A 22,649-nucleotide genomic window follows, 5' to 3' on the forward strand; every position below is an offset into this window, starting at 1 on the left:
ACACTAATTTTATTGCTCTGAGTTTATTTTCATTGTTTGAATTGTGATATAATTTTATTTTGGTGAATTCATTGCTGGGATACTTTGTTCTGTATGAGTTTTACCTTTATGGATATATGGAAGGTTTGGCTCATTGTAGTCTGCTGTAGATGTGTATCACAGATAGATGTTGGTGGATGTTGGCACGGTTGAATTTGCTCTAGAGCTGTTTAATGATGTAAGGTACCAAAGAGTCATGTGTTTGCAAGCATAGCTCATTGAAATCCCTGTAGGAGAAAAAACATGGCAAGAGGAGATGCTGTTTTATTTTAGAAAAATTCCATCAGTCATTCCAGTTCCCCCTCGGTTCCCACTGGTATACACTCAGTTGGTCTAGCTGAAGTTTTCAGGGCTCATTTTTCTTTCAATAAAGAAGCACCTTGTTGCCACACGGTCCTGTGATACAGCATGAAAAACTACTTCCAAAGAACAAGGCCATCCGAGGCTCTGTGTGTTTTTATAGCTCTGAGGTGAATCAACACATCAGAGAGCTGTTATGGATATAAACAAAACAAATATCCCAGTTAATGGTTGAGCTTCTCTTCTTTAAAGATCTGGCTCTCTACACAAGGCTGCATTTAACGGTCTATGGTCTTTGAACTAATTATGTTTTTGACCACATCGGAAATCAAAAGTATTTATTATGTGATTTTGTATTTAGGGACAGTGAATGGTCAGCCAGTGTAGAGAGGGGGGTATTATATTGTTTAAAAATGCATGGATAACAGTGGTGAGGACATCCATAACTTTGCACTCAGTTATCAGCAAATGAAAATAGAGATTTAGACAGAGCGGCCTGGCTTCTCTCTAACTCCCACACAACCGACCAATGAGAGGCGAGTGTGAAAGCCAGATTGTCAGATATGGAAAGTAATAGAAACTGTCAGACAAGGACCACGTTTTTTTGTTTGTTTGTTTTGTTCCCTTCTTTTCTTTTTAAATGGACATATCTAGAATGTATGATCATTTCTCATTCATTTGGCAGCAACATTTTGTTATTAATGTAAAATCAGGAACTCCATATTCAGCCTGCATGGTCAATGGGAAAACTCACACATTAATTCATCCTTTTACCACTCCCATGTCTGTACATCAAACAATAACTACATAGCATTTAGTTTAGCATAAGAACTGGGGATGCAGGAGACTACTAATCTCTGTTTAAAAGTACAATCATATAGCTACCAGTATATCTAAAGCTCATTTAAGATGGTACATGTTGTTTAAGTATGTCTCCTGGGAGTTACTGTTACAGAAATGTTAGCATGTAATTCCCAGTAAAACTATAGTTTAAAGGGATAGTTCAACATTTTGCAAATTGGCCCATTACCATAATCCCTATAGTTTTAGGAGTAGGTTCGTTACCTTTAATTGTTGGTGTACAGTAAGTTATTTTTAGAACGGCGGAGCCGCGAGCTTCTCGGAGCTACGCTACGGAGGCTAATGGGATTTCTTGGTTTCCCTCATCAAACTCATCAAATACACAATCCAACAACTCCAAAACGCTCTGGTGGACAAGTTGTGACCTGCACATTCACCACGCTCTGAGATAATAACGGAAAGTTACGAGGCCAAGTTGTTTTCGAGGCAAATGCTGAGACTGCCATTCTAAAAATAGCTCACACTGACAATTAAAGGTAATAAACCTACTCCTAAAACTATAGGGATTATGGCAATGGGCCAATTTGCCAAAATGTTAAACTATCCCGTTAAGTTGTTTTAGTTACATTTTTGTACAAACTACAGCTAACATGTTAAATGGTGAACTTCAGAGGCCTTGGTAGGCAAATGTTTCTGTCTTTTGTAAAACTTTCAACAGAGTCAATCTGGCTGCTCCCTGGTTTATGCTAAACTATCCACAAAGCTAGCTGTGTAGCTTCGGACAGACATTAGATGGGGTTCTGACCCTCTCGTTAGAGGTTTTAAATGGCAATATCTTAAAAACAGAATCTCAAAATGGATTTACACCTTTTTAGCATTATTGAATGCTCATGATTTACACCTCTAAACTGATTTTATTCTGGTCAGAAATACATGAGTGGAAATAGAGGGGAAACAAGAGTTAAACTGAACAAACCCAGTACTAAAGTAACAGTAAAGTCTGTTGAAGTGTCTTGGAGGTTTACAGCAGAGACTTTTGTTAATGTGAACACACAAGCTTTTATTTATTGATTCCACACAGTGACACAAAGTCTCTCTGCTGGACTGAGCCAGTAACTCTTATTGAGGAGAGATTCAATACTCTTGATCAGAGAACAGCAGAGCACAGCTATTACATTTTTAATCTGTAGAGGGTTAAGAGACATTTCTTGTGATGTTCTTTTATTTTCTTTGTTTGGTCATGATTATCTTCCACGAGGCTGTGCAGTGCATAGTGTTTTTAAGTGGAGTGAGTTTCAGCAATAGAACCTGTTATCTATTTCAGTTTTGTAACCTCAGAGGTAGTCACCTCACTGTAAACATTACAGTGTGTCCTGCTTGTTTGTTTTATTTTAACCGAACTTGACTGCTTTCATGTGTGTACTTGTTTTGTGTAATTGTTGCTGTATGCGGGGGCTGTGCCTCCTTCAAACATATCATATAGTCACCTGCTGAATGATAAACCAAAGACTGAGCATTTCTCGTTGAACATGTGTTTGCTCCAGCCTCTTTTATTCACTGATTGAAAGGACGAAGTTGGTGACATTAATCTCATGAAAATACTAAAACCGCATATGGTTATTTAAGGTTGTTTTGACCCACACACGTCGCCCTGCTGTTACAAATAGCCTACTCTCTTGGGGGCACGGGATGTGTATCAATCCATGGGTGAAAATAACCCCCCTATAAATGCACTATTCCCTCCCATTTCTTTGAGAAAAGCTAGATGAAAGATGGATTTGAATGCATTAATGGTTTAGGTCTTTTCATGTGATTTTTGACACTAAGAAATATTCAATCATTTATTCCACAAGAAATCATGTCGTTCATTTCTTGTTCAAATCACTGCAGCAGACAGGCAGTGGTGAATTCAAACAAAGATCACTGGTTCTTTGCATGGGGCAGATCAAACCTGGAACTGATATTACACAGATAATAAATAAACGTATATTTGCCTCATCCTTACATGGCGCTGCTTTTTCATTTTGTGTTGTTTGACTTTTTTTGGCACAAAAGTGCTGCACAGTGAACCCACATGAGCCCCATGTCTCAATGCTTGTACTCAACACATCAGTCATCGCTAAATAAAAACACTTTGGTTCTTACCTTCAGGTTTCCATCATGACGGTGTGGCCCTCATCTCTGTTCTCACACACATACAACCACTTAACATGTTACATAATTAACAGACGGCAAAGATCAGTCAGTCCTCCATCACCCCACCAAGGTCTCCGCCCAGAAATTCCAGGTACAGACAACAAACACGTCTTTCACCTTTTCGCCTTGAGTCTCAGTGAGCTCAGTGTTTCTGTGGCAGCAGCTGAGGTAAACAGATACAGCACTGACTCACAGGAATAATAAAATTACGGTAAATTTGTATTTGACAAACAGGGTGGGTTGCACATAGCGTGTTTTGCCGTGTGACTGAATAGAGTCCTTTTAAGGATCCTCTGTGCCCCACCCATCACACACCAGCTCACCACCAGTGCCTCGGCTCTCTGGATGAATCGTTTCTCTTTGCTCAGGGTATATTTTGCACTTGTTAATTAGTTGAAAACAGAAAATGTTTGTAACCATCGCTAAGTTCCTTTTGCTGTCAGCATGTAAAAACACTAAGGAACTCTGTGTTAGCCACTGAAGCTTCAGGTTTTAACCTCGACACAGATACATGACCAGCTGCCTTGTCATGTAGCCTATAATGTTGCGGGATAATTAAAGATCTAAGAGGAATTAAAGAATAAATTGTCCATATTTATTTTAAGGAACAGTCTTGCATTTTGGAAAAAATACATGCCTGCCATCTTTACTGCGAGAACATTGATAACACTGTCATGCTGGATAGCACAGTATAAAGACTGGAAATAGAAGGGAATGGCTGGACATAAAATGAGTGTAATGTCAATGCATCTACTCTTTCATGCAAAAAACTGAAAATTAAACAGTAATTCCCATATGCAAAGTAAAAACATGGAAACAACTCATGTATGTCTATCCAGAGATGTTATCTATTAGTCTAGCTCATAAAAATATATGTTTAGGTACACAATGCATACTTTGACATGGAAATCATAGTTATTTTAACACAAAACAGAAATGTATTTTTTAAGTATATTTTGGGGTTTTTTTGCCATTAATTGACAGGTTGGTTGAGAGAGACAGGAAATAGGGAGGCAGAGTGAGGGGGAATGACATGCATCAAAGGGTCACCCAATATGGGATTCGAACCGGGGCCGGCTGTCGAAATGTATATTTTTAATGTAGCCTATGTTTCACCATTTCACTGATAAAAATCTCTTTTCCATGTAGTTTATGCTGAATAATATGTACATATAACAAACCCCATTATCATGTGTTAATATGTTAATATCCTACAGTATAAGGCAGACATGTCTAAAACTGACAAGAAAAAACATGTAGCATATATGATTTAGGCTATGTTGATTAAATAAAATTGAATATATATGGCATGTAATGTACAATATTGGGTTTTTCATATGTTATAAAATTATATAGGCTATTCATATATGCAGTGGATGTTCATATGCGTGTGTGTGTGTGTGTGTGTGTGTGTGTGTGTGTGTGTGTGTGTGTGTGTGTGTGTGTGTGTGTGTGTGTGTGTGTGTGCAGGTGTGTGTGTGTGTGTGTGTGTGTAGATAAATTACTGACCTGCAAGAACATAATCATTTCACTTTATTTGTATGGAACCTTTAAATATACATTTAATGTAATGTAAATATGTATAGATTAGATAATAAAAATCTTAAAGTCGTGTACTGGCCTTGAGCGGTTGGATAAACAGATGTGACTGTTGGCGGAACCAAGAAGAGCAGGGCTCTGTTCCCGGTCGGACCGTAGACGAGGAGGACTTCCTGTGGTGTTTTTTATTGCTGGATAACGAAGGCTTTCCCAGAGTTTACAGCAGAGAAAATAACCCGGCGTACTCGTAGATAATCAGTTCAAGACCCCGACCACGTCCCATGTATGTACACAGTTACTTCAGCTATCAAACAGGTCGATGGAGTCGTTTGTTGTTTTACGGAGCGATGTGAACTGAAGCCACTGAGCTCAGCAGAGCTGCATGACCGAGGGGCTGCTGCTGCTGCTGCTGCTGTGAGCGTGTGTGAGCAGATAAAACCTATTAAACATCTGGGTCTGAAATGTGTAATCAGTTAATGTAAATTGATCAGATCAGCAAACGCTCCTGTCCTTCAGCTGATCGACAACTACACAAACACGTTGAAGCTAACACACTAGCCCGGCTCTGTTGACTGTTGTTGGCCAGATATGCATTTGCCCTGCGTTAGTGGAGCCGGGGGCAGCGCATTACAGGTGGAAGGTATTTAACCAGAAGTTGTCACTTGACTCGGATAGTAGAGTAAAACGTTGCCATCTAGTTAAATTGAAATAGGCCTACATGTTGACTCATTGATTGATTGATTTAATGTTTTATATGTTTATTTTATAAGTGACTTGTAACTAATGGTACCCAACTTTTATGACACTGGGCTTTTATGACACTAATCCATTTTTAAAGGAAAATTACAGAGTATTCAGTTTCCTTCCTTTGCTTTATGGATCAGTGAGAAGGAATTACTCAGATACTCAGTAATATATAAAACCTTCAGAATGAGCTCCACCTGCTACCTGAAACATTCAATATCACTACTGTCACTACACATTATTCTATTATTATTATGATTATCATTAAACTTTTGATACTTTGTTTATTTTAAATCCAGTACTGGGTTGAAGGACCTTTTACTTGTTGTAGTGACCCTTTTCTCTTACCAATACCCCCCAAAAAAAGAAATGAAAAAGGAATCACAGCAACTGACTAATTAGGTTTGATGACGCGTGCAGAAATGAAGTGAGTGTAAGAAAAAAAATCCTCTGCAACAGAAGCCGTCTATTTTACTATATAAACAGTACACACACATTCACTTCAGCACGCACAGTCAAAAAATAGTTTGCATCAGGTATCAACTGCACTGATGCACAGGCACAGCTGAGACGGATTAACTGCTGAGTCAAATACACCCCGCTCCCATTGTGCATGAAACAAAAATAAAACACTAATAAGCATGAAGGCAAAATGGCTCTTACAGCTGTTTCAACGGGAGATTGTAAAGATAAACAAATCTCCTACTTTTCTATGTTGTAGATGTAGCCTAAATACAGAACAGTTTTTTGGCATAATGTAGAAAGAGAAGGTGTTTAGATAAGTCTCAGAGCTTCTAGTCTTTGTGTGCAGCATAGTAGCTACAGTAAAAGTAACATGAGCATGTTTGGTTTGATTTCTTTCTTATTTCTCTGTACAGGTTGATGGCCAGTCTTGCTCCTCCCGTCCCGCCTGCTCTCGCTTCAGTTCTCTCTTCGTTGCTTCCCCGTGGCGTCGCCGTAGGGCCTTCACAGCTCTGCGAGGGCAGGCTGGGCCTTTGGTGGGTCGGCCGCTCGCTGGAGGCCGGATCCCTGCTGGGGAGGGAGGGGGACGCAAAGTGGACCTGGAAGTATCACAGCGACCTGATGACTGAAAGCAGAGACGATGAACTCAGCATAAACTCTGAGTGCAGAACAGGGCAGAGTCAAAGCACTGAGGCAGAAAAGGTAAACTTGCAAAACTGCACTTACCTGTGTACATATTAATTATATTTTAATTTAATAAAAGACATCAAGTCTTTTTGTAGCAAAACAGCCTGAAGGCAAAGACACAACAAAGCTGTATGACAGTTGAACACATGGGGGCCGACCTCTCCTTCCGGTTTGCTGCCTTTGCTGTCAGGGTCCCAGCAGAGATCAGACCTGCAGAGGCAGTCCTCTGTTTATATGACTCACATCAAGTGATTGGTCATCTGTATCGAAAATGCTATACAAATGTATTTCTATTATTATTACAAAGGAGGTTAAATCGAAAGCAACTGGACTTAGTTATTTGTCTAGGAAGACGTTTCACCTCTCATCCAAGAGGCTTCATCAGTTCATGTACGCAACTGACCAGGCTGGGACTGGTCCAGTTGTCTTCCTAGACAAATAACTAAGTCCAGTTGCTTTCGATTTAACCTCCTTTGTAATACTATGACCTGGGCAAATGAGAATATGCACCGGCTTCTATTATTATTATTGTCATATTATGGAAAGTGCTGTATGTGTACACAATACAGATTACATTTGTACTTGGAGAAAGACACATTGGATCTGGCTACTCTAGTCTTCTTTTTACACTTAATTAGTCTATTTAGTATGACTTAGCCTTTAATTGTATTGTTTTGTTTTGTGAGTTTAAAGGGACATTGTGTAGGAATTACTCCCATCTAGCGTTACGGTTGTATATCGCAAGCAACTCAATCGTATTTTTCATACTGCATTCATGTGAAATTGGGCAGACGGCAGACGGATGACAGCCGCTGCACATAACGGCATAAACAAGCCTCTATGTAAACAAGTGGTCCGTCAGCACGAGGCAACACTGCACCTCGACCTGAGCCAACAGCTCCAGTGTCTCCGCTGAGTTTCCGTGGTTTCCTACCGTCACGCTGCCACTGAACGTAAAAACATGGCAGCCAGCACCGAGCTTACCCTCTCCATGTATATATGAATGATATGAACGGCTAATTCAGAGCTTACCGGAACACTTCAGTTTGTTGATGGGGGGGATTACTGATTAATGAAAAACATACTTTTGATCAAAATAATCAATTTTCGGGAATAGATAACAGGAGAAGTTACACATTGTCCGTTTAAAGCTGTGCAGGAAAGGCCCAAGGGGCAATTTCTTGTACATTAGAAAAGCACTTAGCATGCGCCTAATTGTCATTAATGTGTGGACCTAATTTCATTCACTGTCATGAGCTTCTAAAAAAAAAGAACATACAATCACCACATTCACTAGGCTTCATGCTCTGGTGGACGCTGTATATTTGTAACAAAATGTCATGGTAATCCATTTTATGGACTGGAAGCAGAACCAACTTCCATTTTACCCCTCTGTTGCTGTTTCTTTTACATCCCCTCCTCATGTCTGTGCTGTGAATTCTTCAGCAGCTCTTTGTCTCTCTGTGACGCACATTTGGTGCATGTATGTGTAAGATAATTGTTGTTTTAGTGCCATGGAGTTTTTTTCTCTACATGTTTAACTTAACTATTGGTTTTCTCCCTCATGAGTACCCGTGCGCTTGTCACCTTTCAGGAAGCTGAGACAGAACGATGCACCAGAACCTACAATTATCATGCGTTTGGGCCTGAATCAAGGCTGCTGCTGCCGCACAGCATGAAAATAGAAAATGCAAATTATAACGGGAGAACGCGGTTTACTGACGCTTACTTAGTTTCTTGCTGTTGGACACAGTTCAGACACATTTCAACAATTCACTGTTAATACAAAAGTAGACCTGAGTCCATCCTGTCTGACCGACTGATACAAAGACAACTCAGTACTGACTCAGCGTTGGTGGGATTCTTCATTGTGACTCTTCACCTTCACCATCAGCACCCTCTTTTGTTTGAAGCCGTCTTGTCTGGCTCGCAGACAGAACTGGTTGTACAGAAACTTAATTAAGTGCAGACCTTGTGGGAAGATGATGAATAAGTCCTTGTAATTTCCACCAAACATTCAAAGGAAGAAAGACCAGACCACGGATAATTTACAAGGGCTCTGCAATTAATACACGTAGCTGTCTATCACTTTTATTTTATTATTATGGACGCGGATTTAAAATACATGTTTGTTCAGGTGGTAAATACTTGAACCAGGTGGATAATAAACATCTAATTATTCAGTCAATATCAAAATGAAGTTTTAATGTGAACTTTTATGCTGTGTTTTGTAGGTACATATAGAAACGGCAGCGGATAAGGAGGCTCTTCTACAAAAAGCTGTCTGGATCAAGTGAGTTGACCAACAACACATCTTTATCTGATGCTCAAGAGATATGTGAGATATTACTTTCTGTTAGGTGCACTGATTGTCTGAATTTCTCCTTTTTACTTACTGGTGGCATTGTGTGAAAGAGAATTATGCACAGATGGAGCTGAACAAGCCTTGTACAGCAGTTTGGGGCTGTTGATTGTGCTAATGATCAGATTTGACAAACACACAGAGTCATGAACAGGTGGTGCTCATCAGGTTTTAACAAGATGTTTACAACAAGTCTCTGAGTTTGTTAACATCTGTCGAGGTGAACGGATCACAGGGTGCTACGTTTCTAAGCTGAGGTGTGACGTGTGAATGCACCCGAGATGCTTTTGAGTTCAGATTGCTGAGACCACATTCAGAAAGGGTCTGGGCTACATGAGGCCACATTAAAGGGATAGTTCAACATTTTGGCAAATTGGCCCATTGCCATAATCGCTATAGTCATAGCAGTAGGTTTGTTACCTTTATTTGTCGGTGTAAGCTATTTTTTAGAACAGTGGAGCGGAGCGGCAGGCTGCTCAGAGCTACGCTACGGAGGCTAATGGGATTTCTTGGTTTCCCTCATCAAACTCATCAAATACACAATCCAACAACTCCAAAACGCTCTGGTGGACAAGTTGTGACCTGCACATTCACCACGCTATGAGTCAATAATGGAACGTTACGAAACGGATCCGTTTTAGAGGTAAATACAGAGTCTGCTTGCTGAAAAACTGCTCCCTGAACGCAACGCGCATCAGCGGTTTTGCATGAATTCACCTCTTAAACAACTCTGTCTCGTAGCGTTCCGTTATTATCTCATAGCGTGGTGAATGTGCAGGTCACAACTTGTCCACGAGAGCGTTTTGGAGTTGTTGGATTGTGTATTTGATGAGTTTGATGAAGGAAACTCCATGAGCCTCCGTAGCGAAGCTCTGAGCAGCTCGTGGCTCTGCTCCGCCGTTCTAAAAATGGCTTGCACCGACAATTAAAGGTAATGAACCTACTGCTATGACTATAGGGATTATGGCAATGGGCCAATTTGCCAAAATGTTGAACTGTCCCTTTAAGGGGCCGCCCACTCCACTGAGATCCACAGATACAAATAGTCCCACAGCTTCATCATGAACCATAAATATTTTACTTTTTCAAATGGATAAAAGCTTTCTACACTGTAAAGCTGTGGGCAGCAGGCTGATGTGCTCATCTCCTCCCTGCGCCACTCTCTCACACTCTGTCTCTCTCTCACACACAACAGACCTGTCTGTCATACATCTTTATTTGCATATAAAGTGGGGAAGTGAGCTCCGATCAGTCGAGACGCATGTTAATGGCGGGTTGGACCACGGCCCAGGAGAGTTTGGTAAATCTGCCTTTGAACACTCACTCTGGTCTTTTGTGTCGTGAGTCTTTTAAATCTGTGGCTGTGTTTCATTCATACAGCTGCATAAACACACACAGGGATCAAACCTCTGAAACTGTTTTCTCTTCCTGTCAGAGCTCATCAACACACACAGAACCACAGAGCCAAAACAGAGCTCATTCTGATTCACCATAACCTCTTTCTGTTTGTACGGATTTGTGTGTGTGTGTGTGTGTGTGTGTGTGTGTGTGTGTGTGTGTGTGTGTGTGTGTGTGTGTGTGTGTGTGTGTGTGTGTGTGTGTGTGTGTGTGTGTGTGTGTGTGTGTGTGTGTGTGTGTGTGTGTGTGTTCAGCTTTGCCTGCCAGGTGCGAAATAGAGCCCAGCCGAGCACAGCAGTGCGGTGCGTGTGTGTAGAGGTGTGCGTGAGTGACTGTGTGGATGTGTGTCTGCGTGTGTGTGAGGACGTCCAGCCGGGAACAGAGCTGCTGCTGTATGACGACACTGTGGGAAAAAGTGGGACAACAAACGAGCCTGACTCAGAGGGCGACTCCATGGCACCACACACAGGTAACCACACGTGTTGTTACACAGCGTGGATTTGATTTACAGCTGGGTTTACACACACACACACACACACATACATACACTCACAGCCACTTTATTAGGTCCACCTTGGTTAGAACCAGCTTGGACCAGTTTTGCCTTTCAGAGGTGCCTTAGTTTTTCGAGGTATAGCTTTAACAAGGTACTGGAAAAATGCTGCAGATTTATCAGCTGCACATCCATGATGAGGAGGACGTTTGAGTTCAGTGAACTCATCATCATGTTTGAGAAACCAGTTTGATGATCTGAGCTTTGACCTGGAGCGTTATCCTGCTGGGAGTATTATTATTATTAAAGTAGCCACTTAAATCAGCTTCCTTCTTGATTGTGATGCTCAGTTTGAACTTCACTGTCTTCACCGTGTCTACATCATGACTAAATGCACTGAGTTGCTGTCGTGTGATTGGCCTGTAAATTGTATATGGATATATGATAAAACTTTTATAACAGGTTAAATTACAGTATCATTTTCTGTTGATATACTGTACGTAAGCACATCTTTGAGTATTCACTTGTTTTATTTTCATTTCATTGATTCATTTCATGACCAATACACGCTAACAAACTTCACTTTATTTATTCAGGCAAGTAAGTCCCACTGAGATTGAAATATCATTTTCAGGAGAGATCTGAATGTAGATAAAGAACATAATTAAGACAGTGTGAATGAAAAACTTCACCAGACCATTTAAACAACAAAAAATCAAAACAACAAACTTGTAATAAAAATAACACACAAGCGAAATTTAAAACATGTAAAATGTCAAGATTGAAACATGATGATTCATTTAGTGAGAAAAAAGCTTCATCAATCAAAAAATAGCACTCTCGTAAATGCTGCTTCGAAATGTCAAAGAGACCGGAAGTACAATTGCAGATTACTGAGTTATCACAGACAATCCCTCAATGTTAATTGTATCACTAATTGTATACACCCTTCAAATATGTGTTCTAGTTAAGGTTTACCGAACTGGATTATATGGCCCAGAGTAATGTAAACAGACAGGTTGGTGTCCACCTGGAGGAGCCAGAGGGACATTTAAATCCACTGGACTCAGTTTTGACCCTTGAAAACCTCATTTAGCCTCCAGAGATGGTTTGAACATGTGAATGAATGACTGAGAAGCACAGTAAGGTGAAATGTGCTGCTGCAGCATGGAGAATTATCTCAGTGATGAGAGAATTCATATGTCGAGATTATCTAAAATCAGCGACATCCGTTAGTTTGAGTGGAGGAAAAAACCTCACGTCAGCTCAACTGAGCACCACTCAAACTGAGGATGAAAACAGGAGAGGAATGATTGGAGGATGAATCATTTTTGTTAAACACAAAGAACATTAATTGAATTAAAACACCAAACAAGAAAATAAAACCATTAAAGCATGCGTGTTATAGAATAATAATATGCCCTCCAGCTCTGCTAATCCTCTATTATTTGTGGTGGGAGAAGCATTTATCTGGTGTGATTGATGCGACATTAAGGAGGAACCACCGGCTGTAAATACCAGCAGCTGCACACTGGGGACGTCTTATTAAACTCTGTGCTGGTTTAAACAAATTGGGCGTATAAATCATGAAGGCACCTCCAAAACAATTAGGGATAGTAAGTGAAAGATAATAATATAAAAAGCAATTGATCCCGGCAGAGATGGAAGTAAATATTAATTACATTCAGATGGAGAAAAGAACAGGCTAGAAAATAAATATATGATAATGAAGAAACATGCACAAGTGGAAAAACAGAGCAGCCAGATGTTCAATCATACGTTAAACTTGACTGGAGTGGGGACTGTTACTATTATAACAGTGGGACTTTTTTATTTATTTATTTGTCTTTATTTACTGCATTTTAAATTAAAATTCCTAATGATTGTTCTGCAGTATGTTCATCATCATCATTAATCAGCAATGCAATGTAAATTGTAAAGGCAAAACTATAAAAATGCTGCTTGTCAGTGATAATAATAATTCAGAATGAATGACTCAGTTATAATAATTTAACAATGGCAGAAAATGCTACAAACCTACAGCAGCAGCTGATTTTCATAGGTTATCATAAGGACAGGGGCAAACTACGGTGGCCCTGAGAGCTCAAAACACATGCAAATAAACAAACACACAAAAAATGTCAGAGGCTGGAGTGTTTCATATTTTTGACTTTAATAAATCTGCTACTGATGGTTGTCTGCCTTCTTTGCACTTGCCAGACAGACAGGTGGAACATGAAGAACACAGAGCGAGCCAAGAAAGGGAGGAGACGGATGGCGGACAAAAGAGGAGAGCACGGGAGGTAGAGGAGGAGGAAGAGGACAGAAGCCCCGGCAGGTGCATCGAGAGGAGTCGCCCAACCAGACACCGGAGGGGGAAACTCCTGTCTGAGCTGAGTGTGGACAGCGATGGACGTCAGGAGAGAGGAGCTGATGGTCACGCAGACACATCAGCAGCAGGCGGACACGCGGACGGGACGGACGAGGCCCCGCCCGCTGTGGACAGACAGTCCCACTGTGAGTCCACAGAGGAACAGTCGGGGTCCGGAGGCCTCTCTGCAACTCCCACTGTCCGCTGCAGCTCCCGTCTGGCTGCTAAACCACGACGCGTTCACTGTCGGACCGGCCGGCTGAAAAGACCCCCCGCCCGCCCTGACGCGCCCCAACAGGCCGAGGGACAGAGCCGGAGCGCTGCCGAGTGCGTCGCATCTGTCCCGGAGACGGAGATGCCTGTGAAGGAGCAGTCACGCCCCGATGCTCAGGCTGTCGCTGCAGCTCCGACGTGGCACCCAGAGGTCAGGGAGAGGCGCTACAGATGTTCCAGCTGTGGTAAAAAGTTCTACCAGCTCGGCCACTTAAAGAAACATCAGTTCAGTCACTCAGAGGAGAAACCGTTCACCTGTCAGGAGTGTGGGAAAAGCTACACATCTGCAGAGAGCTTCAGAGCCCACCAGGTAGCTTTCTTTCTTTCTTTCTTTCTTTCTTTCTTTCTTTCTTTCTTTCTTTCTTTCTTTCTTTCTTTCTTTCTTTCTTTCTTTCTTTCTTTCTTTCTTTCTTCTTATATTTAATGTAACAGTACCAGTCAATGCATCAGGAGACTTTTCAAAACTAAACATCATTTGACCTCAAATTAGATTGTAAACTGCAAACAACACAACTACATATATATATTCTATATTATATATATGATATACTGTATATACAAGTTGAATTGCAAATAAAATGTAAAATATTCAGCCAATGAAAAGTTCTAACTATAAACCTACAACAATAGATGACTTTTGGTTATACTCAGAGACACAGAGGCACTTTTCCTTAATTACCACAAACATTTGACACAACAGTGTTTTTCGACGTTGGTTCTAATTAACACTTGCGAGGGACTGATACCAAAAGCTGATCTTTGCTGTGGGTGTTTTAGCTGAAGAATGTTCTGTTATCAGAGTATGTTTATTTTCAGCTACACACAGGAAGAAAAACACTTGACAAATGAAAGGCTTTAGAGATGTGAAATACGTCACCGTTTCTTTTTTAAATCAGAGTGTTTTTTTCTTTTCTTACCCCTCGCTGCTCCCTTAATGACCAGCAGCTGAGACTTCCTGAAGAGCTGCAATTTCACCCCCCTTAATGAGTAATGAAACTAGCAGTAGTAATAATGGATAGTATCTGAAGTGGTCCCGGGTTTCGTTCGCAGATGAGTCACCGTGGTGAGCGTCCGTTCTCCTGTCCTCACTGTGAAAAGACCTACGGCCTGAATCGGGACCTAAAGGAGCACATGGTGCTGCACACCGGAGAAAAGCCGTACACCTGTGAACACTGTGGAAAGGCCTTTGCACGCCGGCCCTCCCTGCGCATCCACCGCCTCCTCCACTGCAGCAGAATGATTTACACGCAGCCTCCGAAGGTAGGGACGCACACTTAAGTGCTGTTCACTCGTCTGCGGTGACATTTTCAGATCCTTGCTGCTTTAATAAGACAAGCAGTGGGCAACTAATCATGGACAGTGTTTGTGCTGAATCGAGCAGAGTGTGGAGGAAGAGTTTTAAATAGCTTCTTCTGTTTCTTCATCTGCCCCTCAGCTATTCAAGGCTTTTAGACTCAAAGTCTGCGTCTCGTCGCAACTCCACCAAGTTTTAAAATCTTTGACGTAATATCTTTAAATTTGCATGCTCCGTTTGTTGTCTCTTCCCAAACAGCAGTTTGAATTTTAAGTATTTAAAATGAGACACAGTGCGTCTGACTCTGGATTTCTCCCAAAAGGTGCAGTGTACGCTCTGCCCCAAGCTGTTGGCTAACTTCAGCTCTCTAAGGAACCACATGAAGCTGCACACGGGGGAGAAACCTCACATCTGTCAGTACTGTGGGAAGTGCTTCAGTCAGAAAGGTAATGTCTGAGGCCCAGGTCCTGACCCGGGCGTCGCTGCCACCTGTCAGCTGTGCTCAGGTTGAAAATGCTGCTGTTGCCAGATGTTTTTCTGCCAGCAGATCTTGTTAGTGAACAGCAGTTTTGCACAGATCCAACTGAAATGAGTAAACAAAGCAATCTTGCAACCCCAGGCTCCTTGGGATGTAACTGATGAAGGGACTAATCAGTGAGGACGGCATGGTACAGGGACTCTATAACAACATAAGAATATAAGCTGGTGTGAAGGGGTCTTCTCTCTTCTCTCTCTCTCTCTCTCTGGGTTTTGAAGACTTTTTCCAATCATGCCGCTCGGCTCTGGAGCCCTGAGCCCAGCTGTGTGCCTTTCCTCCCTCGTTTTTCTCCAGATGCTCCAGTCTCTGAACACGACATCATACAGAGAAAGTCCCGTCTGAAAACAGCACCTGTTGTGAATCAGCACTACACAAGTAAAAACTGCCTAAATAGGCTAATGTGAAAACTGCGTGTGGAGCGTCGCTGCACCAGATGCTAGCTGCTGCCACTCACAATAACAAATTCAAATTTAAGTATTTGTTTTGGGGCTTTTACACCTTTAATTGACAGGACAGTCAGAGAATGGCATGGGGAACGACACTATAGCCTCTGTAAAAGGGGGGCCTGCTCAACCCAGTGGGCTATTATGACGCCCAATTTTTGAAATTTTTTTAAATTGAAAAATAAAAATACAATTATAGAAATAAAAAGAATCAAAACAAACAAAGTCAACAAGGATTTGTTTCAAAATCCTGCTGTTCGAAAAGTGGGGAGAACTTTAAAAAGATATATTTTTTTCAATTAAATGATAAGCTGTTATTTAAATTAAAAAACAATCTTCTATTAAGTGTGTCAGTCTTTATCAAATCAAAGAGAGATAATACATCCAAACAAAACAAGAACCAGCCGTCAAAGCAACACCAAACATTTTGATCCAGATCGACGTCGACAGCGTCACATTTCCACCACATTTCCATTCAGAACATTTGTTTTAAAAAACACTTTTGAATTTGCTTATCGTTCCATATGTTTTCACGTTTTCACTGCAGTTGTTACATATATCGACTCCTTTAGCTGCATTTATCCGCACTAGGTTTTACATATTCCTCTCAGGTCATATTTGCTTTAGAAACCACCCAGGCGACTTTGACTTTTTTTTGGTGATTAAAAGTGTGTAATGAAAAAATGGATCCAGTTCCGTCACAAAGTACGCTGAGTTGGCAGTTTAGTTGGAACACCGAGCTGAAACCTTCTGCAGTCCTCAACAACAGTCCTGCAGAAACTCCACCAAATAACCCCAAACTGGTCCCTTTAACTTGACTTTGATTGTGTTCAGCCAGCGAGAGATTAAACTGTGTTTTTTTTAACACCCAGGCGACGTCTCCAGCTGTGATCAATTCCTTCCATTCACATTTTCATTTGTCAAAGTAACAGCACCAATTTTGTGCGAGACGACCTAATCCCTAAACATTATTGGACAAATGCAGATTCTCCACACAGACCACAGTCTCCTCCACCAGTCTGTCTAACCACCTGTCTGTCTGTCTGTCTGTCTCAGGAAACCTCGAGTGCCACTTGAGAATTCACAGCGGAGAGAAGCCGTATCCCTGCTCCGAGTGCAACCAGAGTTTCTCCCAGAAACCAGAGCTGCGTCGGCACATGCTGTCCCACACCGGAGGAGGTTTCCTCTGCAGCTACTGTGGCAAATCCCTGAGGGACCCGCACAGCCTCAAGTCCCACGAGAGACTGCACACTGGAGAAAGACCGCACCGCTGCCCCGTCTGTGGAAAAGGTTAATAAAAATGATATTATAATTTAAGAGCCAAAAAAAAAATATCAAAGGACGAGCCTCTAATCTCTTCTTACTAATTCTGGGGAATTTTGCCCCATTTCATCTCAGTTTGGAGCCATGTTTCATCTTTTACTTGAATCTCCTCACAGTGCAGCATGCTGTTTTAAAAAAAACTTCCCAGACTCATTCATGTGCTTTCTTAGCTTAAAAGTACTTCTTTGCTTCTTGTTAGAGTTGGAGGTGAATTTCTGAGTGAAACAAACAAACGATCTGCAGCTGAAACAAAACAGTGAAAAATGAGTCAATGAAAAAGCCAGTTAGGGGCATGAACCTGACGCCGGCCAATTCGCCTCCAACCAGCCTTATTTATCTCACTTAGTGGGCTGCAGATGTTCTGTCCTGCATACATGATTGGAAAGCACAAACTGCTGATTGCAGCCTGGTCCACATTTACTTTTTATGAGGCGTTCAGCGTTCACTGGTTTCATAATTGATGAAGTCAAACTGTTTTTGGACAGTTGCAGGTGTTTTTTTTTATCCCTCATGGATGACTTACAGGCACAGATGGCAGGTTTTTAGTTTTCAGAACTTTGGTGCTTCTCGACTCGTGCTTATGCTATTTCAGTAGAAACCTTATCCCTCCAACCTTCCATCCCCCAGTTACTGACACGTCACTGTAGCGTCACAGGCGGTTTAAAGCCACGAAATGTGGTTCCCCAGTGGCTCACCTAGTGAAGCGTGTAACTCTATCACTCACTCTCTATCTCTGCAAGAAAGTAAAAAAAAAACAGTGCTTCTATGCTGTGAGCTTGAGTCAGGTGAAGGAGGTGCTGAAACGTTACAGCTGTTGGCTCATGGTCTTAAGGCCCTTTCACCCCGGGGACGTATTTTTCGTGCAAATAATTCACGCGTCAATATTTTTTTTCAAACCCCGGTGTTCATCACAAGTCTTTTCACACCAACCGCGAATGTTATGCGGCGAAAATGCGACATAATTGTGAGGTCAATTTTTCTGAGCTTTTGCCCAGCGAATAAACTTATCAACCAATCATGTAGCGTGAAAAGGAGGTACGTCATAACCCCCACGTCCCAACACCATGACAACAATGTAAACAACCTGTGTCTCTCATTCATGGATCTATTATAAGTTCATATAATAGCCTACATCCATGCTCTTACCACCTCCTCCACATCTCTTTTTATATACAGTCTACGCTCACCACCATGTCTTTTGTTTGACAAGAGACACAAACTTTACAAAGACAACGAACTGAAGGACGATGTGGTGAACAGCCCGGCTGTCAGGACAGTGAGCAGACTGTGAGCTGCTGTGTTGGAAAGTTTATAACAAGACGACAGTGGCACAGCAGCGGGTGTTGAATACGTGAGGGATAATCAACGAGTAGTCGTGGTAACGGATTTAAGGCACGACGTGGAGCCCCCGGTGTGAAGGGACCTTAGTTAGTCGAAGTTGAGTTACGTTCAGTAGAGAAATTTGCAGTGTCAAAGCAACAAAGTACAAAAGAACTGTGAAACATCAGTAACAAACACTAAAGATGTTTTTTAAAGAGGGATATTACTGCACAGCTGGTGTGTTAATCATTGCACCTGGTACAGTAATTTGTCAGTTTGGTGTGTGTGTTTGGCTTAGTGCAGTGTGTGTTGTACAGTCTGACGGGAGCAGGAAGTGAAGAACTGCAGCGTTTCTCCTTCACACACTGCGGGTGCAGCAGCCTGTCGCTGGAGGAGCTGCTCGCTGCTGTCAGAGCGTCCTGCACAGGGCGGGACATGTTCTCCAACAGGAGGATAATAGGTTAGCCATCCTTCTCCTGTCACCCCCTCCCTCCACTGGGTAGACAGGGCATCCCAGGACAGAGCTGGCCTTCTTAATCAGTCGGTCCAGTCTCCTCCTGTGAGCAGGAGAGAGGCTGCTGCTCCATAAACCAAAGCACAGACAGAGGCCGACGCCACGGGCAGACTTTCTTAATGTTTTCATGTGATCACTGTTCAAAGGACCGTCAGATGCTTCAGCTTGATGTGTCATGGGAAATTTGTGGCTGAAGTACAAACTTGTTTCTTTCTTTCTGTGAGAAAAAAATAGAAGAAGCCCCAAATAGCATGATAAACATATCGGACAGCTTTTATTTTTGAAACGACACGTGGGAAGTTTATGTAGGCTATCGGCGGAACGTGCATAATGCACACGTTTGTTTTTTCATGCCACGTCTGTGGCTCCATGGACCTACTTCTACTGCCAGTGTTGTGTCGTTCTGCTCCATTTGAAAGGCAAAGGAAGCCCGTATGTGGAAAGATGTCGCCTTTGAGATGTGTGTAGAATGTGTATTAGAGAAGCACTCATTTCAGGACCATTGACTTGTATCATGTGCTGTGATTTTCAACCCCCTTAGGCTACATACATACTGTGAAGTATTTGCCTCCTTCCTGATTTCTTTTTTTTTTTTGCATATTTGTCACACTTGTTGTTTAAGGTCATGAAACAACTTTTAATATTAGACAAAGCTGACCAAGTAAATATAAAATGCAGTTTTTAAATTATGATTTAATTTAGGATAAACCTTCTTTTTTTTGGAAAGCTGAGTTCACTCTCCCCACCCAGGCCTGATCACTGCCAGATCAGCTGAATCAAGAACTCACTTCAATAAAACCTGACAAAATGAAGTAAGCTGATAGATCTCAAATAGCAACACATCATCTAAAGAAATTCAAGAACAGATGAAAAAACAAAATAATTGACAACTACCAGTCTGGAAAGTATTACAAAGACATTTCTAAAACTTTGGGACTCCATTGAACCACGGTGAGAGCATTTTAATTGGGAAAGCTTGGAACAGTGGTGAAAATCTCCCCAAGATGGCTTCCCTACCAAAATACTATGTACTGTGTATATATATATATATATATATATATATATATATATATATATATATATATATATATATATATATATATATATATATATATTTTTTTTTTTTTTTTTTAAATAAAAAAAACATTTAAGTGTGACAAGCAGCAAAAAAGTCAGGGGAACAATACCTGATATTCTCAGCTGTAAACGGTGGGCTAAATATAATCATAGAAGGCTGAAAACTGCCGGACATTTCTGTTCTGATAGTCAGCGGTGTAAAGCTCAAAGCATGCGGGAGCCTCCTTTCATTTCTAATGGGTCTATAATAATAATAATAATAATAATAATAATAAAATGTCTATGTAATTTTAGCAGTTAAGATGAGGAAATACAAATAAATGTTGAGTGGATGTTTTTTTCTTTTTCAGGTCAAAGTTGACTTTTCGTTTCTCTCCTCAGGATACACGTTGGCCACCAAGCTGAGGAGACACATCAAGTCGTCTCACGTGACGGAGAAGCCGTACAGCTGCCACTGTGGGGCTTCGTACACTGTGAGACAAAGTCTGCTGAGGCACCAGGCTCAGCACCAGACAGACGGAGGAGCTCAGACAGAGGAGGAGGGAGGAGACGGGGAGGAGGCCAACAGCAGCAAGAAGGACGGCCCGCAGGAGTCCTGTCACTCAAAGCCGATCAGAGGCAGACCCAAAAAGACCCCGCTCCCTGCAGAGGCAGGAGAGAAGGAGGCTGGGGAGGGGAAGCGGAGAAGGGGAAGAGGGAAGGAGGAGGAAAAGGAGGCGAAGGGTGGGACTTTGAGAAGAGGACAGGAGGAGGCTTTAGGTGACGTCCAACATGCCGTGGTCTATGTCCACACAGCGGACGGCCTGTCCATGCCGAGCCGCGCCCCTCTGCTCCTCACCTCACAAAACTCGCTGCCTTCGGGGACGGGGCAGGAGCTGGTGGAGGTGGTAATATCAGAGGGCGCAGAGCAATGCATTGTGGTCCACGGGCAGCAGACTGTAGGAGAGCTGCTGATCTTACAGGAGGAGGGCGGCGGACTCTGCTCCGTGGCTCAGACTGTGGAGATAAACACCATGTAGCCTAGAGCCGCACATCTGGAACTAAACAGATCAAATCATGCCACAGAGGATCAGTATCAGTTCAGTATGTTCAATACATCAGTGTGTTTTGGTTTCTTACACCTCATTCAACCTACCTCATCATTTTTTCTCTTTCTCTTTACTATTTTTTGCATAACCCAGTTTCAACAACCTCTACAGATGTGAACAGATGTGAACTAAGCAGACATAATTAGCTGCAGCTTGTACATGTAGCACGGGAGAGCATCTGTGATACGTCCCAGTGGAGAGCTTGAGAGGTAAAAGTCCTACCCTGTGTGTGTGTGTGTGTGTGTCGAGGTTGTTCAGCGATGGATTTTCTTTTGTTGAGATTGTTGAACTCGGTGTACTCGTTGTTTGATGCAAAGCGACTGAGCTGACATTTACTGCTGATCCTTAAGATAAAACACAACACTTGCTCCTGTCATAGTCCATTGATGTTACACTGGAAATATCTCAACTTGACATTCAGAGCTCCACATTTAGTCAGTTCCCTGGAGTTTAAAGAAACTGAATAAAACAACAAAATACATCTAATAATATAACATACTGCACTGTGTGTGTTTCTCTTTATCCTTATTTGACGACCTTCTACTCCCATGCTGCTCTTTTCCCTTCACCAGCCGTGATGGAAAACAGTCAGGGCACACAGAGCAATGCAGCTTTCTGTGCGTGAGGCCGCGATCAGCGTACGATTATGGAGCGATGCTAGAAGATGGCCTGGTCCAAACAGTCCCGTTGTCTTTTACGTCATGTCTGCAGTGTGTGCATTATTTGGGAAAGAGATGCACCATGGGAGGATGACCACCAGCGGAGACAATGTGACTCTGCTGGGGAAGCTTGGGTCTTGGCATTCACGTGGATGTTATCTCATCACATACCACCTTGCTAAACATGTGGGCGAACATCTGAATTTCTCTGATCGTAATGGAACGACTTAGTCATGGGTAACACTTTATTTTAAGGGGTCCTTGTTCCTGTGTATCTACCTAATTAATTACAGTGTAATTACCTATGTAACCGTATGTAATAACATGTACTTACATTGTAAATACATAGTGTATTTTGGTGTCCTTACATGTCCTTGTTACACTTGTAATAAGAAATGCCAAAGTGGCCTCTCTCTTTGCACAAGCATTTCTTATTACAAGTGTAACAAGGACATGTAAGGACACCAAAATACACTATGTATTTACAATGTAAGTACATGTTATTACATACATATATAAAATATAAAATAAAGTGTTACCTAGTCATGTTACAGAGATAGAAGACAAACACTTGAGACACTGAAGGGCCACAGGCTGATGGGAAGCCAGCATCTGTTACGACCCTCCATTTAACTAGCTTTCAGAAGCTGCTGACCATCTGACGACCACGGTCACAAGAAGAGTGAAACCACTCGATACCTCAAGGAAAAATTGCTCTCATGCATTCA

General features: G+C 41.9%; 1 protein-coding gene across 1 annotated transcript; it reads left to right on the forward strand.

The window, feature by feature from the left end:
* The first annotated feature begins 5,013 nt into the window (after positions 1-5,013).
* Positions 5,014-21,823, forward strand: znf408 (zinc finger protein 408). Its single transcript, XM_083999680.1, has 9 exons — positions 5,014-5,158; positions 6,498-6,783; positions 9,003-9,061; positions 10,783-10,997; positions 13,242-13,975; positions 14,716-14,925; positions 15,282-15,405; positions 16,997-17,230; positions 20,556-21,823. Coding segments are annotated over exons 1-9 (2,502 nt in total). The 5' UTR covers positions 5,014-5,156; the 3' UTR covers positions 21,194-21,823.
* Positions 21,824-22,649: the final 826 nt, after the last annotated feature.

This window comes from Trachurus trachurus (genome assembly GCF_905171665.1).
Source record: "Trachurus trachurus genome assembly, chromosome: 3".
NCBI classification, from domain to species: Eukaryota; Metazoa; Chordata; class Actinopteri; order Carangiformes; family Carangidae; genus Trachurus; species Trachurus trachurus.